Source organism: Balaenoptera acutorostrata, chromosome 10, assembly GCF_949987535.1.
Source record: "Balaenoptera acutorostrata chromosome 10, mBalAcu1.1, whole genome shotgun sequence".
NCBI classification, from domain to species: Eukaryota; Metazoa; Chordata; class Mammalia; order Artiodactyla; family Balaenopteridae; genus Balaenoptera; species Balaenoptera acutorostrata.
In genome coordinates, this window is record NC_080073.1 from 84,280,093 (window position 1) to 84,297,883 (window position 17,791).

A 17,791-nucleotide genomic window follows, 5' to 3' on the forward strand; every position below is an offset into this window, starting at 1 on the left:
TTTTATATTCCAGATCCCTCATCAATTTTCCTAGAATAAAAGTACCAAAGGACGGTAAGCAATTCTGACACCACATCTTCTAGGTCAAATTCTCTTACTGTTGGCTAATATAACTTTAGAAGGTGACAAAGCACCATGAAAACACAAGTGAAATAGAGAAATCAATTCAGGAGACACCCAGAGCTGTCCAATGTAAAGTGGTTCATGTAAGTATCCCGGCCAACATCTGCTGAACCCAACTGGTGCTTCATTAAAGAGGACCTGTGGACATGTTCCCTGTTGTTAAACTAAGTCCTAAACTTCTAGTCCTAGACCACACTATTTCTCTCCACTCTCAAAGATACCTCTTTTAGATTCATTCTCCCAGTATTCTTTAAATTAAAAAAATTTTTAATTGTGGTAAAAACACATAACATTTACCATTTTTACCATTTTTAAGTGTATACTTCATTAATGTTAAGCGTATTTAACTTGCTGTGCAACCAATTTCCAGACCTCTTCCATTCTTCAAAGCTGAAACTCTCTACCCATTGAACAACAGCTCCACATTTCCCCCTCCTCCCAACCACTAATCTACTTTCTGTTCCTGTGGATTTGACTGCTTCAGAGACCTCCCATAAGTGGAATCATACAGTACTTGTCCCTTCGTGACTGGCTCATTTCACTTAACATAATGTCCTCAAGGTTCATCCATGTTGTAGCATGTGTCAAAATTTCCTTCCTTTTTTAGGCTAGATAATATTCCATTGTCTGCATATGCCACATTTTGTTTATCCATTCATCCACTGATGGACATTTGGGTTGCTTCTACCTCCTGGCTATGGCGAATAATGCTGCTATGAACATGAGAGTGCAAATATCTCTTTGAGATCCTGCTTTTAATTCTTTGGAAAGTGGGAATGCTGGATCATATGGTAATTATATTTTTAATTGTTTGAGGAAATGCCACACTGTTTTCCATAGCCTCCCAATTTTCTTTTGCCTCACTGTTAAATGTGAAATATCTTTTTACCAACTCTGAGACCTATTGACTATGATTCTGCTTTAGTCTAGGTAACGTTCTTAGACTATCATGTGGAATGCTCTCTGGTTTGGACTTGCTTAGATTCCCTCCCCAATGTCCCTGCGTGGTGTGAGTGACGTGCACAAGAACAAGGAACTCTGAGAAGCCACGGCCACAATCAAAACCTAAGGAAACATTATAGAGAAAGAAAGAAGGTATTCTAGGCTCAGAACCCCTTCCTTTACCATGGAATCCTTTGAGTCCTTTCTCTAAAGAAAGAAGTTTATCTGAAAATTCTTGTGTCTGCTTTTTGATTGGAGGACTGATAGGCTTTTCAATCCAGAACTTCTTCCTGGGGTATCTACAGAAAATGAAGTCACAGTTAGAACTCCTGAGAGAAAGGCATGATTTCCCATCGTCAGCACGTGCATGTGCACAAACACCAGCAATGGACCAAAGGGGCAGAGAGTAAAAGCTGCTTTTCCAAGTGGTCGATTTCAACATCAGAGTCAAAGAGTAGATATATAGAGTTCTGAAGAAAGGGCCATGATCCAAGGATTCTCTACCCACCAATATATCATTTATAGACAATGTTAAAAAAGAGAGAAAGCCATTTTCTGCCTTTGAAAGTCTTTGAAACATGCCAGTAATACTACAACCTCTAAGGAAATTACCTGAGGATATAAACTAGACAAATTAAAATTAAGCTTTAAATATACATTTTTAAAGGCTTTAAATTTAAAATGAAGGAAGTGCTGGGCAGAGATATATAAGCTAAATACAAAATGAAAGAAATCTGAGGTCTTGATCTTATTATCAAACAGGATTGGATTCAAAGCAAAAAATTATTAAGTAAGACAACAGAGGGTGTTTTATGTTACTAAGAAAATTATAATCCACAATTAAGATACAACTCTCCTTAAAGGTCATACAGAAAAAAAGTATCAAATATAAAAAGCAAGAACTATAAGAATACAAGTAAAATGGGCAAAAACTCATTGCTAATAGGAATCTTTGAGTGATTGCTTCTAGTCCATAACATATCAAGAAGTCAAAAAATAAGTGTCAATACAAAATACCTAAATAACAAAACTACTAAGGAAAACTTCATGGAGATAGAGCAAATCCTATTCCAAGAACACAGAGAATGTACCTTCTTTGCAAGTGTTTGGAACTGTCCAAAAGTTTACAACGTACCATACAGAAAGCCTCAATAAAGTCCAAAATGGTAGAAATGGCAACAAACTTGTCTGGTCACAAGATTTAAAAACGATGAAACATAAAACTATTAGAAAAAACCCTGCACACCACTGACAGGAAAAAAAAAAAAAAAAGGGAAGAGAGTCCTTGAAGAGGATCTTATCCTGGAGGAGAATGTTGGACAGAGTTCTCACCTCCTTGTCTGGACCTGGCTTGTCTAGTGCTTGTTCTCTTCACCCTCCCCCTAGAGGACGGTCCCTGCCTTGTGCTGGTTGGCAGCCAAACCATCAGGAGCTACAGTGTCTTGATCTTTGGAGTCGATGCCACTCAGCAAGGCCCTGCCTGAGCCCTCCCTGCTTTGTCTCCCGCAGAGCCTCCAGAGCACAGGTGACACAGCATCCCAGCCCTGACGGAGGGGTCACCCTGAGATCCTGGGTCCTGGGCTTCTACCCTCAGAGGTCACCCTGACCTGGCAGCGTGATGAGGAGGACCAGACCCAGGCCATGGAGCTTGTAGAGACCAGGCCTTCAGAGGACAGAACGTTCCAGAAGTGGGTGGCCCTTGTGTTGCCTTCTGGAGACGAGCAGAGACACGTGTGCCACGTGCAGCACCAGGGGCTGCCTGAACCCCTCTTCCTGAGGTCCGGTGTGGAGAGATCTGAGGGGGAACCTTCTTCTCAGGGAAGTAGGAGCCCTTCTGGGGACTTTCAGCAGGGTCAGGGCTCAGATGTGAGGTCAGGGCCCCTCACTCTCCTTTCCTCCTCAAAGCCGTCTTCCCAGCCCAGCATCCCCATCAAGGGAGCACTTGCTGGCCAGCTTCTCCTTGCAGCTGCTGTCAGTGGGGTTGTGTTTGCAGGAGTTCAGATTGCTGGAACTTTGCCTGCAAGAACTGTGCTCTAGAACACCAAGAACTCAGGTTAGGAAGGGATTCTGGGTTTCATTATTCTGACCCAAGGGTCTCTCACCTCAGGGGTTGAATTGCAGCTCCTGTCCTCGTGACTTCTGGAGCCAACATGCAGACATCCTGTTGTGCAGCAAAGCGTGGAGGGACCCTGGCTGGTGGGAGGCCAGCTGAGAAAGTGCAGGTGAGCTGGGAGGCTGGGGGCCTTTGGACTCCAGGACCTTGATCTAAGTTCAGCTCCCCTTCTCCTCTATGAGGGTTCCAGGAGCAGGTCTACATGAGGCCCAGAAAGTACCAGATTGCCTGGGGAATGGGTCTCTTTCTAGTGGGACAAAAATTCTCATGTCCGTCTCCTGCAGGATCCTAAATTTTTTTACAAAGATGAAGGAGTATTAAGCCCAGTCCTACAATGAACTGGCAAATCTGAAGGGAGAGTGTAACCTGCATGTGTGTCTGTTTGTGTGTGTTCACATGTGTGTGGATGTTTGTGTATATGTGTGTGGGTGAGTGTACACAAGCATGTGTGGGCCTTTGTATGTGTATGTGTGTTTTTGTGGTGTGCGGGTGTGCATTGCTCTGATGCGTCCTCATCCTGGCCCCCACCCTGGCCTTCTCCAGGTGCCCCTCCCACCTCAGGGGATATAAGAGACAGGACAGCTCTCCATCTGCACATGAGTAAGAAGAGGCTGAGGTGATGAGTGTTGGGGAGAAGTGGTCCTCATCCTCTTGGAAGAAAGAAACAGGAGCTGCATGTGTGGACTCTCTTCCTTCCCAGGATTTTGCCTTAATAAGTGTGTCAGATACCATTTTAAGGGACTTACATGAATCAAATTATTTAAATCTCATAAGAGTCCTCTGAGATAGGGACAACAATTAACCCCATTTTACAGACAAGGAAACTGAGTCCTCTGAGAGCTTGGCTGGCCCTCAGCTGGCTGAGCCATGTCTCTAAGGCAGCGGTCTGACCGCTGCACCCAGGTCTGTACTCACTCTGCTGTGTTGACTCCCATACACTGTTCACCAGCCTCACTAAGGGTCACCTCCTCTGGGGGCTCTGACAGCTTCCCTGTCCCCTCTGGGCTCTGAGACTGGCTGGGAGTCTATTGCGTTTCTCACACTCCCTATAGGTGTGTCCATGGGGTCTGAAGTGACAGGAGAGTTGGTTCTACATTGGCTGCTGCAGTGTGTTTGCCGGAGGTGGTGGGAAGTGAGGGTCACATCTGGGCTGTAGGACCGCAGTGGTGTTTGCATCTGGGTGTGAGCTGGGCTTTCCAGATGCTGAAGGGTGAAGACCAGCAGGGGCCGTGCAGAGTTTACTCATCACTGTGTTATTTCACAGCCTGAAACCACGGCCCCTCGTGGGCCTGAGAGTCACAGGGGTGTTCACGCATCTCCTTCCCATCCCTGCTGCCCTGACTGCTCTTCTTCCAGCTGACTTTCTGGGAACATCTGCTGTCCAAGGTGACACATGAGGAGGGGTCTGGCCACACCCCTGCTCACCAGCACTTCCTCCCACCCTGCCTGCTGCTCCCTTCTGGGGCCTCCTGGATGAAGTGAGAGGACAGCAAGTAGGATAGACAGAGAAGTTGATATTATGCTGGTAAAGAGAAAGCAGAACGTCTGTCACCAAGAAATGGAAAGGGTTGCCTTAGGGAAGAAGACTGAGTAGTTTCTTGGGGGCTGTTACACTGGCAGCCTCAGACTTCTGCTGGATGTTGACAGGAGGCTGACCTTAATTTCTTGCCATGTAGGACTTTCCAACGCAGCTGCTTCCTTCCTCAGAGCTTGCAAGCAGTGAAGACAGTAGAAAGTCAGCCAGCAAGATGGGGTCTTGCTCTTCTATGATTTAATCTCAGGAGTGACATCCCCGTTGTCATATTCTATTGGTCAGAAGCAAGTCCCAGGTCCCACCCACACTCAGGGGTGGAGAGCCACAGGGTGTGAACCCCAGGAGGCAGGGATCCTTGGGTAGATCCTTGGTATCTCAGAGTCTGTCTGCACTGGGACATTCCAGGTCAGAGAAGCAGGAGCACGAGGTAGTGAGGACTCTGCCACGGATTGCACAGTCACTGAACAGTCATTGTCACTGTGGGTCCGCCTCAGGCAGGATGATCTGCAGAACTGACTCGTGTTTATCACGGCACCGACCTGGATACAAGAATCAATGTTTTCATCGGAAAGGTTTCTCTCCAGGTCTGTGGGAATCTGAGAGGGTCCCCTCTGAATATTTGCCCCCTTACTTTTCAAACCTCCTACACCTCTAGGAAAGTGCTGTCACTAAAGTCACCCACATTTTTCTTCCCTGTGTCATCCTGCCAGCAAACCCTGGGCTCCCATTATGCCTCCCATCTTACTTTCATACAGGATCCCAGAGTCACTCCTTGTGATTCTAGTTTGTTGGTTTCTTCCCCTTCATCCAGATTATTTCTTAGTGATTTTCTCTCGTGTTGATTACTCAGCTTCATTAGGAAATTGTGTTCTCTAACTAACCCTTTCTACTAATTTTTGGACCAAATGGGCCAAGGTCGTCTCTCCAATCCTCAGCTCACGTCCCACACAGGGACAGGATAAGAGTGGGGCTCCTGGGAAGTCATGGACTGGCACAGACCCTCATCGGGGTGAGACATTTAAGTCACCAAGGCATAGACCTTAGCTTTCTTTATGTGCCCGGCAGGGGGCACCACACCCGGCACACAGTATGCTCTCAATCAGCTCCCTCCCTCCTGGAAGCTGTTTCCCAGACAACTAATTATAGACTATGTTGCATTTACCAGGTCATTTCACTCCATCGTGAGTTCCTTGATGTGTCACTCACTGAGGCCCAGCACAGAGCCTGACATCTAGTAACCGCCTAATAAATGATTACTAAATGAGTGTGGGGTTTTCTTTGGTCATTCAACATTTATTTCAACTTACTAATACATGCATAAAGTTTTAAAAATTCATATGACATAAAGGATATACAGTGAAAAGTAAATTTCCTCCTCCATCCCATCCAAAACCCTTCCAAATTCCCTCCCTGGACACAGTAACTGTTACCAGTTTCGACAGTATCATAGAGAGCGATTTCATTTTATCAGGTGGTATTTATCACATATTCTATCTGCAGTTTTGTTATCAATTAGCAATATATTCTAAGATTATTCTATTTTTAAAATACAAATCTGGCTCAGCTTAAGATATTGATAATAACAATTCTCCACTGCTGATTTAAAAAAATTTAAGTATAGCAAAAATCATCTCTCTTCCATAGTAATAGAGTTTTTTTCTGGACAAAGTCACCCAGATTAAAAATACATTCGGGACTTCCCTGGTTGCGCAGTGGTTAAGAATCCGCCTGCCAATGCAGGGGACACGGGTTCGATCCTTGGTCCCCGAAGACCCCACATACCGCGGAGCAAATAAGCCTGTGCGCCACAACTACTGAAGCCCGTACCCCACAACTACTGAAGCCTGCGCGCCTAGAGCCCGTGCTCGCATCAAGAGAAGCCACCGCAATGAGAAGCCCCCGCACTGCAACTAAGCGGAACTAGAGAAAGCCCAGCAACGAAGACTCAATGCAGCCAAAAATAAATAAATAAATAAATTAATTAATTAAAGTAAAAAAAAACCATTCAATCTCCACTACTTGTATCTTTTTGATTAACTTCTGGCCAATATGATGAAGCAGATGTGAATTTAAAATTTTTTATCTTAAAGGGAAGAAACCATTCTTCCTTCCCTGCTTTCCCTGGTTGCTCCTGGACCATGAACATGGTCTTAGGTACCTTGGGTCATGTCAACAATGGCAACATCCCAGGGACAGCAGAGAAGGAAGGTCAAGGAGACCTGGACGCCTGGACATCCTCGTGGTGCAGAGCCACCCTAGCAGCCCTGGAACTGCCTGCCTCACTGTCATGGGAGACACACACAGGCTTCCATCCTGTGAGACCACTGTTACTTGGGTTCTGCTGCACATACTGAATACATATCGGCAGAATAGGACTTCCCAGGAGTGTGGGGCTGTGGTGGTCTGTTCTAAGACGAGCAGAGATATATTTACAGTGTCACCAATGGGCTCCTAGAACATTATTGTAAATGGAGAAAGGGAGAGCTGGGCCAGGGTTGGGGTCACAGCACAGGGAGACTGGAGACTGTTACCCTCCTCATCTCTCTAGCCATGGGGTCTGATAGGGGAGCGTTTGGGTCACCAGGTGTTAGCTTTGGGAGAATTTCGTTTCTTCACTTCCCTTCTTGTCCTTTTCACAGACAGTTCTCTTGACATTCCAGCCAGGATGAGAATCACTGCTGGTGGTCTCTTCCTCCTCCTCCTCCTGTCTGATGGCAGTGACTGTGGAGGCTGAGATTTGGAGGAGAAACTCCTCAGGTTGGGAAAGAATGCAGCATCAGTTGTCATTGGGTTCCATTGGGAATCTCTGCTTCCCCAGCCAGGCCTGGACAGCCAGCCCTGAGACAGCTGACCCCGCGTCCCTCATATCTTTTTCCCTGGTGATCCCCAAATATACCATCACTTCCCCTATTCTATTTGTTACCAATGAATCACTAGGTCCAGCTTATGTTCCAAAGGTATTAGACAGGGGCATAGATACCAGAGGAGGGAGCATCGGGGACCAGCTTAGAGTCTGCCAACCACAGGGTGACTTTGGGACCATCTGACTACATGGCCTGTCACACGGCTGAGGCTAGCAATGCAGAGACCAGAATAAATAGAGTTCAAGTCAAAGTTTTGGGGCTCACTTCACAGGAATCCAGATCAAAATATTCCCAAAAAACTGGCCCGATCTTCCAGGTAATTTGGGATTTTTAAAAGAGAGAACTTTGTAGGTAGAAACATAAAGGTAGGAAATGAAAAGAAAGGTAGCAGCGCTGAGAGTTAGCGTTGTCTCACTATCATTGACAACGATCCTTCCAGTTTCCGCAAGAACCACAGTGGTGAGTTAACTGGTATGTGATGTGACCACCACCCCTGCATCCTTTAAGTGTTTGAGGATGACGTTAACTTCTTTCATTATCCCAAGACACAATATCGTTTTTAATGTTCTGTCGTGGCTGAGCTTGGGCGGCTTTTTCAGGGGCTTCCACTAAGCCTTTCTTACTAAAAGCTTTTACTTCACGGGATTAAAAAAAACCAATATGAGTTCTCTGGGTGACATTTCCAATTACAGCTCATAAGCTTGAGAAAACCAAAGGTAAGATGTTTCCAGATTTGGCTAATGCCCTAAGGATAAAAACAATTTTTCCCTCTGGGTCATTACCCCCATTTATATTTTGGCCTAAACAATTATTCTCTTGATACTGTACGTATGGAAGCTTTTTATAGTTTATGTATTATTTTTATTTGTTTTTACTGGAAGAGGCATCCTTAAAACAAGTTCTATCACGTTACTGGGAATGGAGTCTCCATGACCTGTTTTTTCACTCCTGCTATTTATCTGGCACCATGGTAGGTGCTAGAATACAAGTCCACCTAAGCCAATGATACTTTATCTCTTCTGTGAGCCAGTGCTGGTTTGTGAAATGTTTGCTCTCAGCTCACAATAAGAAACATACAGACATTGAAAGTGAGTGTAAGCAAGTAAACTTCTACCCTTATCTTGACCCAGACTGGTAATTGCCAAGAAAAAGATGAGCAATTGGATCTGCTAAGACAGTTGGATCATTAGTTCCTCATGGACCAGAGACTGAGTAACTTGCTGTCTAAACTAGTATTGATACTTCTTTTTGGGGATCACATGTAAACTGATAAGTGATATGGATACTTTCCCCAGAAAGATGTGCATGTACAAAGAAATAGGAAACTTAGTATAAAATGTCAGTGTTTATGTATGGATCCCATGAAGACTTACAGATCTTGTTTTTTTAAGCTTAGAAGGAGACAAAGGTAGGGAGAGGACATTTTGAGTAATCATTTCATTATTGAAAAATGCACTCTGCTTATCTGAGTATAAACTGGAGTACACAGAAGCTGGACCCCATAACAGAACATCACAGAAGAAGTTGAAAGATGTCATTTATTACTTATTCATCCATCCAACCTGACTGCTTACAATGTACCAGGTCAAGTTCTCGTCTAGGTAACTGCTGCAAAAATTGAAATTTGTCATTCTTTTTCCCTTCTTCACCTTCAACCTCCACCCCTAGAATCTGTACCCTCTTCCCAAGTTAGGGGAATTTCAAACTTGAAGATCTTGGTAGGAGGTAGAGGCCACCTCCCTCCATAAGAGAGAAAAACCTGCTTCCAAACATTCTGGCAGGTTGAAACAGCCTGAGGCCCCACCAGGCAGGTGACCCCATGCTGGACTCTGACTCAGGACATGGTGACACAGGGAGGCTGGAATTGTGCTGAATGCTTTGGCACATGTGGCAGAGGTGGCAGTAGTGTCGTCCAGTTGTCAGGAGCAGCAGAGACAGCAGGCCTAGCCGCAGGGTGCATTGTCCAGCATCAGGGCTGACAGTGCTGTGAACAGTGGCATCTGTGCCCACCTGCAGGCGCAGGGGTTCCTCTGTGGGACCCGACCGGATGGGATTGTGGATTCTGTTCCTGGCTGTGTACTCTCAGGGCTGTTCTGTGGCTTTTTCCTGAAATAAAACAAAACTGCAATCAATTTCTCTTTCTCTCTCTCTCTCTCTCTCTCTCTCGTTCCATTTAGAACAATTTGAAACCCTTTTTTCCCCATAAAGAATTGCATGAGAATCCCATGTATCGAAACTCTGAGAGAGCAGGGATTCAGAGACTCTTCCCCGCTGCTTTATTGAGATATGATGGATCTACAATATTGAGTAAGTTTATGATGTACAACTTGTTGACTTGATACACTTAATACTGCAAAATAATTACCACCGTAGCATTAGCTTACAACTGTATCATGCCACATAATCACCTTTTTCGTGTGTGTGGAGAAAATTTAGGTCTACCCTCTTAGCAACTCAAGAGCTTTTCTTTATGCTGAGTGGATAACTGCTTCTTAAATTTTCCACCTGGCTATACTGCATGGTAGAGAAAACATGTATCTCCCAGAAAATGTCCTGACTTTTTCTTCCCAGGGAAAAACATTTCAGTGCCGATTTAAAACCCCTCCCCACCCTGATTACTCTCTGATCACTGACCTCAGTGGATCCCAATCTGCCTGAGCCTCAGGACTGCTTGTAGGGATTGTTGCAAAGTACTCAGGCCTCTTCCCCGACCCACCATCTCAGAATGTGGGCATGGAGTCCAGGAATCCCTTATGAACAAGCCCTACAGGTGAGGCTGATGCACAGCCACGTGGGAATCCTTGTCTACATTGTTGCTACTAACTGTGTGATCTGAAGACCAGCAACCTCAGCACCAAACTTGTTTAAAATGCAGATTCTCACGCTCCCTTCCACCTGAGGTGTGCAGGTGATGCACGAGGAAGATCGGGACCCCCTGGTCTCTGTGCCTTCTAGACTCGGTGTTCAGAACCGTGCGGTCTGCTCGGGTGTGTGGTCTGATCAGATCGCATAGCGCTGGAGGGTCCAGGGTTCAGTCCTTGTCCTTCCTCTTCTGTAGCCAATTCTCCCCTGGTGACCTCATCTGTTCTCAAAGCCTTCAACCTCATTTATAGGGGGTCACCTCCTCCAACTATTTCTCCAGCCAAGTCATCTCACCTGAACCCCAGACTCAGTTTGCACTTTCCTAAACCGAATGCCAATGCTGCCGCCTCCTCAAACGTGCTGCTTCCAGAGTCTCCCCACTTCTGCGGAAGGTGCCCCACATGTCTACTTGCAAATCTCAAAATTTGGGGTCTCCCTTCATTCTGCTTTCTTATAACCCAAATTTAATCCATTAGGAATTGCTGTAAAACGTCATTTTCAGAATATATCCAGAATCCAATCAGTTACTATTACTTTCCCTGCTCACACCCCAGACAGGCACCAGCAACTCCAGCCTGGACACTGCACCATTTCCTACAGTTTCCTCTATGGAGTCTCTTGCCCTTCACCTCCTGATTCTGCCCAGCAGCCAGATGTTTCTAGAGAGTAGTCACACCAGGTCAATCTTGTGTTCAAACCATCTTGTAAACTCCGCATCTTACTCAGACAAAATCAAAACCCTTCTAATATTGTCTAGGTCTATATGATCTGTCCGGACACTGCACCTCATCTCAGTTCCTCTCTCCTCCAGCTACGATGGCCTCCTCGCTCTTCCTTGAGCACGCAGACACTCTCCTGCCCTAGTGCACTGGCACTGGAGGCTCCCCTGCCTGGAGAGAACTTGCCCCAGACATCCTCGGGGACATTCCTTCATGTCCTTCCCATCTTTACTCAAAGGTCATCTTCTCAATGAGGCCCACACTGACCGCGCTAGTAAAACAGCCACCTTCCCTGTCCCCACACACTTACACGCTGGGTCACCTTCCTCAAAGCACTTACCAACTTTTAATGTAAACACTTCCCTCACTTACTAGTCTCAGAGTGCACACTCTGCCCTTTCCCCTAGAACATATACTCCACATGGCTGACAAGTTTTGTCTGTTGTTAGTTCCCTGAGGTTTCCTAGATGCAAAAATAGTGTATCATGTATCTGGCACCAAAAATATCAATTGAATGAATCATCAGTGTAGAGCACCTCCCTATTCTAGAGACAGTGTCTTTATTAACGTGACCTCAGGCCACATGCTGTCTTGTGGCAGCTACAGCACAACATCCATTTGCAATGACATCAATGCCGCCTGTACTTTTCTCACAAGGGCTGATCTCTCCTCCCTCCCACACCAATCAGTCTGCACACCACACACCATGCTCCTTCTCGCTTCAGAAAAGAGTATCCTGCACTTATGTGTCTATATTCCAACGTACCCTGACTCTGTTAGACTCTGCTTTCTAAATCCATCAGTTTGGATTGGAGTTAGCACTACGCTTAGAAGATCTATCTAAGGGCAGAAGAGGGGCCAGGCTGCAGAGAAGAGAGAAATCCAGCAAGAATTAAGTCAAGATGAGAGACTACTGGGTCCCTTCTCTTTGCTAATTCCAGAATCTGGTTCCTTTAAAAAGATGGGGAGGGCTTCCCTGGTGGCACAGTGGTTGAGAATCTGCCTGCCAATGCAGGGGACACGGGTTCGAGCCCTGGTCTGGGAAGATCCCACATGCCGCGGAGCAACTAGGCCCGTGAGCCACAATTACTGAGCCTGTGCATCTGGAGCCTGTGCTCAGCAACAAGAGAGGCCGCGATAGTGAGAGGCCCGCACACTGCGATGAAGAGTGGCCCCCGCTTGCCGCAACTGGAGAAAGCCCTTGCACAGAAACGAAGACCCAACACAGCCATAAATAAAAAAATAAATAAATAAAATAAAATAAATAAATTTTAAAAATATATAAAAATAAAAATAAAAAAATAAAAAAATAAATCTTTAAAAAAAAAAAAAAAGATGGGGAAAAGTTGGAAAGAAGAATCCAGCAAACATCTCTACAAGGAGGGCAAGAGCTGGATGAGGCTGAAAATTGCTCTCTTGATACTACTGAGAATCCTGTGTGCAGGGCCCCCTTGGACTTGTGGGGACAATGACAGGCAAAATGACTCCTGCTGCTGTCAGAGATGGGGACACCCAGAGAAGAATGAGACCAGAACTCTGCACATGAAAAACAAGTCATTATTACAACAAGAACAACAACTAAATAAGCAAAATATAAACACACACGATAAAGACAGGGTCCGAGGATGGGACCAAGGCCTGAGCCAAGGCTACCTGGTTACAGGAAGCCCTTGCTGCCCACAGTCCTGGAGACAGTACAAGGCCCAGGTGATTTCTGAGCCTCTGAGATCACAGGTCCTGGTGGGACAAGGTTCTACTCAAGTGACGAGGACAAAGGAACAGAGAAGATGACCTGGCAGAGCAGTGACCACATCAGAGCCCACGATGCAGTGAGCACGGAGTGGGCACAGGCCGCGTCCACGCTCGGCTCCTCACACCCTCCTCCTGTCCCACCTGCGACAGACTCGGCACAGCAAACACACAGAATCTGGAAGGTTCTCAGTGCTTCCATTTATTTTCTCTCTCAAACTTTAGGAATCCTTTCCTTTATTATCCCATCAACCCCTCATGGCAGGAATTAGAAAAAACAAACTTCATATATAAATTTTATTTCCAAAAGGAAAGTAGGACATTATTACTCAGTGCAACACGAAGTTAAGACAGGGATGGAGGTGGCCCAGCCCTGCCTCTGCTGGAACAGGCAAGTGGATCAGGGAAGAGAACACAGGTCAGAGTGGGGAGGGGTCGTGGTGGGCAGGGGTGGGCCAGTCTCCCCACCTCCTCACGTTATGCTACGAGGAACACAGACACATTCAGATGCAGCTGCAGAAAGAGGAGTCACGGGATCTGAAGCCACAAAGTGGGACCGTGCATCACTCAGTCCCCACGGGGCTGCTGTCTCACACTGTGAAAGAAAATAATCATGAACAAATTCAGGTAAGTCATGTAAGTACTGACCTTCCCAACAGCCCCCCACATGCTCAAATGTCCCACTCAAAGATCCCCACCACCCGGGGCATCCCCTCGGCCCCAACACCTCTCCCAGTCTAGGCCCTCCAGGGTCTCACCTTTAGGATCCGTGAGAGACACATCAGAGCCCTGGGCACTGTCACTGCCTGGGGAGAACAAAACCAGGACGTGGTCAGAACCCACAGGAGAGAAACTAGAGAAGGAACTTTAGGAGGGTGAGCCCCCCATGGCCTCCTGTCTGCACCCTCACAAGGGTCTCAGGAGTCACACCCCCTCCACACTCACTTGCAGCCTGAGCGTAGCTCCCTCCTTTTTCACCTGTAAGAAGAAACCATCACGTGAGAGGCCAGGGAGAAGACCGAGTTGTGAGATCCTAGAGGAACACCGCCCTAATCCTGGACCACAGAGAACTTTCCAGAACTGTTGACCAAAACCCATGATAGGATCAGCAACACGAAGAAAGGAGATATGGGGGGACTGGATCAACTTCTGCCTTCCTGGGGGGTCTGTCCTCAGCAGGGACCTTCCCTCTCTGACCTTCAAGTGCTGGTAATCTGGTCCCCAACTGGAATTATGAAGGTGAAGAAATCTGTCTTTCATTTCCACATGTGCTTTACAAAAGGGTAAGTGCCAGTCTCCAGACAGGCAAGCAATGTTTCTGAGTGGTACTGCCCAATAAAAACGCAGGCAAGCTTCTACCTGGGCTTGAAACTCCCCAGTGAGACAAGAAAACTCAGATTCCTCCCTCCCTTCCCTACCTGAGTGCTTCTTCCTCCAGATCACAGCTCCAGCCACCACGGCTCCAGTGACCACCAAGAGAACCAGGCCAACGATGAAGCCCATGATGGGGACGGTGGGCTGAGGAGGTTCTGTGGAGGAAAGGGAAGGGGCCCTGACCTCAGGCTTGAATCCCGACCTTGCTGAACGTGTCCAGAAGGGCTCCTGCTTTATCTGAGAAGACGCTCCACCCCCCCATGTCCCTCCTTACCCCATCTCAGGGTGAGGGGCTCCTGAAGCCCCTCGTGCTGCACATGGCACGTGTATCTCTGCTCCTCTCCAGAAGGCACCACCAGGGCCGCCCACTTCTGGAAGGTTCTGTCCCCTGAAGGCCTGGTCTCCACAAGCTCCATGTCCTGGGTCTGATCCTCCCCATCACGCTGCCAGGTCAGTGAGATCTCCCCAGGGTAGAAGCCCAGGGCCCAGCACCTCAGGGTGACCTCACGGTCAGAGATGGGGTGATGGGTCACGTGTGTCTTTGGAGGGTCTGAGGAGGAAGAATCAGAAAATTCACACTTAGTGTTACCTTCATGGGCCACTGAAGCAGCATCATGTGACCATCCTGAGAATGGACAGCACAACAGGTTTGAAAAGAAGAAGCAAAAACACCAGACACCAGCCTGGACTCCGGAGTCTGGGAAAATCTCCCAGTCCTTAGAAAGTTCTAGAATAAGGATGAAAGCCAAGGTAGGAGGCTCCATGTAAAGGGGAGAATACAGAGCAATGGTCCTGACTTTGGTGGAGGCTGAATGACTCAGAAAAGCTGGAGTCAGGCCTCCTAACATGTTCTCAAGCTGAGAACAGGCCTCGAGAGAGAAAGTCATGGTTCACAAGATGGGGGTCAGGGTCAAAGGGCGCCGCTGGTCAGTTATCTCAGGGATGGTTTCCGGCTTCTTCCCCAAAGAGACTGGACTCCTTAACTGTCTTTCAGAGAAGTGAGGCCACCGGTGAATCACTGTCTTGTACAGAATATGAAAACCTGGGCGGATTCCTCCCTCTCCCGACAAGAAGTTGGGGCGCTGTTCCCACAGGGACCCCATTTCCTCCCCTTGTGGGAAGCCAGCTCCAGCCCGAGGGGAGACCAGGGAGGCCCCGCGGCCCCTCGTACCTGCGCGCTGCAGCGTGTCCTTCCCGGTCTCCAGGTAGCTGAGGAGCCACTCCACACACCTGCCCTCCAGGTAGTTCCTGAATTGCTCCGCAACACCGGCCGCCTCCCACTTGCGCTTGGTGAGCTGAGCCGCCGCGTCGGCCGCGGTCCAGGAGCGCAGGTCCTCGTTCAGGGCGATGTAATCGGCGCCGTCGTAGGCGTACTGACTGTACCCGAGGCGGAGGCGACCGTCCAGCCCCACGTCGCAGCCGTACATCCACTGGAAGGTGTGAGACCCTGACCCCGCCCCGACCAGCCGCAGCGATTAAACCCAAACTGAAAATGAAACCGGGTAAAGTCCCGCCGTTTCCTCCCAAGTCGGGGGGCCGGGCGGGTCCCGCAATGTTGGGATGACCCTCGGACCCGGAGACTCGGGGCGACGCCGGCCCGCCCTGGGGATGGGGGTCGTGACCCGGACCCGGGCCCGCGTCGCTCACCGGCCTCGCTCTGGTTGTAGTAGCCGAGCGCGGTGTTCAGGTTCCCTCGGAAAGTCTGTGCGGTGTCCTTGACGTTCCGCGTCTCCCGATCCCAATACTCCGGCCCCTCCTGCTCCACCCACGGCGCCCGCGGCTCCATCCTCGGATTCGGGGCGTCGCTGTCGAACCGCACGAACTGCGTGTCGTCCACGTAGCCGACGGCGATGAAGCGGGGCTTCCCGCGGCCGGGCCGGGACATCCCGGTGAAGAAATACCTCAGGGAGTGGGAGCCTGGGGGCGGGGAGGGGTGACACCCGGTCCGACCCTCCTCCCGGCGCGGGTCCGAGGTGACGGGGCCGGGAGTGGGGAGGGGGCGAGGGGCTCGTGAGACGGAAAAGGTGTGGAGGTCGGAGAAGGGCCGGCACCTCGTGGGGAGAGAAGAGGGGGCGGGAAGCCAGGGAGGGACAGGCGGGGACCGGGGTGAGGGGGCGGGTCTGGGCCGGGGGCGGCGGCGCGGCTCCTTCCCTGGGAGTCCTGCTCCCCCGACCCCCGGGGTCCCCTCGCTCCTCCCCGCAGAGGCCGTTCCCTCCCGACCCCGCACTCACCCGCCCAGGTCTCGGTCAGGACCAGGGCCCCCGAGAGCAGCAGGAGGAGGGTTCGCGGCGCCATGACCGGAATCCTCGGGATATGAGGAGAACCTGAGTCCTGGCGCCTCGGTGGAGACTTTATAACCGGGAACCGCGGGGACGCTGATTGGCTTCTCCAGAAAGCGGACACGCAATGGGAGTGAGAAGTGGGGCCGCGTCACGAGTGTCCAGGCAGGAGGGCCCGACACAGGTTGTGAGAGAGAAAGTGAAACTCGGGGGGACGGGGAATCCCCACCACGGAGCGTCCCAGCCCCAGCGACCGCCTGACACCCTGAGAGCCTGAGAGCCTGGCCCTCCCGGGACCTGGGACTGTGCCTGGCCCTGCTCCTTCTGCTCAGAGAGCTCTTTGTCGCACTGTCTCCCTGAGTCCTGGCCCGGGGACTGTGTAGTCAGCGATTTTCACAACATTGTGGTCAGAATATTTATACAGTCTTACAAACTAGTGACGACCCCAAAGATAATTTTGTTTATGTGGATACGTCTATCGATACTTTCCAAAGTAGAAATAATAGAGTTTAAAAATTTTAAATTAATTTAGAATAATATTAATAACCCATGATTTAATATGAAAAATAACTACTTCCCAAAATAAACACGGTAGTGGGAAAAGTGGAGCTTTTCAGATTTTTATATTGTTGCAAGTCTCTCTCTTTCTTGTCTGTCTCATTAGAAGACCCCTGGATGTTCATGTTTGCTTCTGCATCGAATCCGTTATTTTGATTGAAGTCTATGAAAATAAAAAGGCGCACACATATGTAGGAGTAGTATTTTTAATAACCTTTTCAGACAGTCATGGATGTTAGTCTTTGATACAAAACTAAAACTACACAAGTGGTAGTTTCTCAAAGGTTATTTTCAATATAAAATATTGAAACAATATTATTAACTATTTCCTATTCTGTTACGTTAAAATCCATAACCCTATTTTGCACATTGAATGTCTCTTGTACTAACGTTAAGATTTTTTTTTTTTTTTGGGGGGGGGGATTTTTATTTATTTATTTATTCATGGCTGTGTTGGGTCTTCGTTTCTGTGCGAGGGCTTTCTCTAGTTGTGGCAAGTGGGGGCCACTCTTCATCGCGGTGCGCGGGCCTCTCACTATCGCGGCCTCTCCCGTTGCGGAGCACAGGCTCCAGACGCGCAGGCTCAGTAGTTGTGGCTCACGGGCCTAGTTGCTCCGCGGCATGTGGGATCTTCCCAGACCAGGGCTTGAACCCGTGTCCCCTGCATTGGCAGG

The 17,791-nt window shown here is 48.4% G+C and overlaps 2 protein-coding genes across 4 annotated transcripts; one reads left to right on the forward strand and one right to left on the reverse strand.

Moving 5' to 3' along the window:
* Window positions 1-2,681: 2,681 nt before the first annotated feature.
* LOC114236892 (patr class I histocompatibility antigen, alpha chain E-like) lies at window positions 2,682-6,643 on the forward strand. The gene is made up of 2 exons (XM_057554381.1): window positions 2,682-3,287; window positions 3,722-6,643. Exon 1 carries the CDS (start codon window positions 2,707-2,709, stop codon window positions 3,100-3,102), a length of 396 nt encoding a protein of 131 aa, XP_057410364.1. The 5' UTR covers window positions 2,682-2,706; the 3' UTR covers window positions 3,103-3,287; window positions 3,722-6,643.
* Window positions 6,644-13,189: 6,546 nt separating this feature from the next.
* Window positions 13,190-16,667, reverse strand: LOC130709019 (BOLA class I histocompatibility antigen, alpha chain BL3-6-like). 3 transcript variants are annotated; one of them, XM_057554377.1, is made up of 8 exons: window positions 16,512-16,666; window positions 15,928-16,197; window positions 15,452-15,727; window positions 14,555-14,830; window positions 14,325-14,435; window positions 13,852-13,884; window positions 13,665-13,712; window positions 13,190-13,501 (listed from the first exon to the last, which is right to left on the reverse strand). In XM_057554377.1, exons 1-8 carry the CDS (start codon window positions 16,573-16,575, stop codon window positions 13,497-13,499), a joined length of 1,083 nt encoding a protein of 360 aa, XP_057410360.1. In that variant the 5' UTR covers window positions 16,576-16,666; the 3' UTR covers window positions 13,190-13,496. The 3 variants fall into 3 exon arrangements, with proteins under 3 accessions (XP_057410360.1, XP_057410361.1, XP_057410359.1); XM_057554378.1 differs by lacking the exon at window positions 14,325-14,435 and having other exon boundaries at window positions 16,512-16,667; XM_057554376.1 differs by lacking the exon at window positions 13,190-13,501 and having other exon boundaries at window positions 13,576-13,712; window positions 16,512-16,667.
* Between the last annotated feature and the right edge of the window lie 1,124 nt (window positions 16,668-17,791).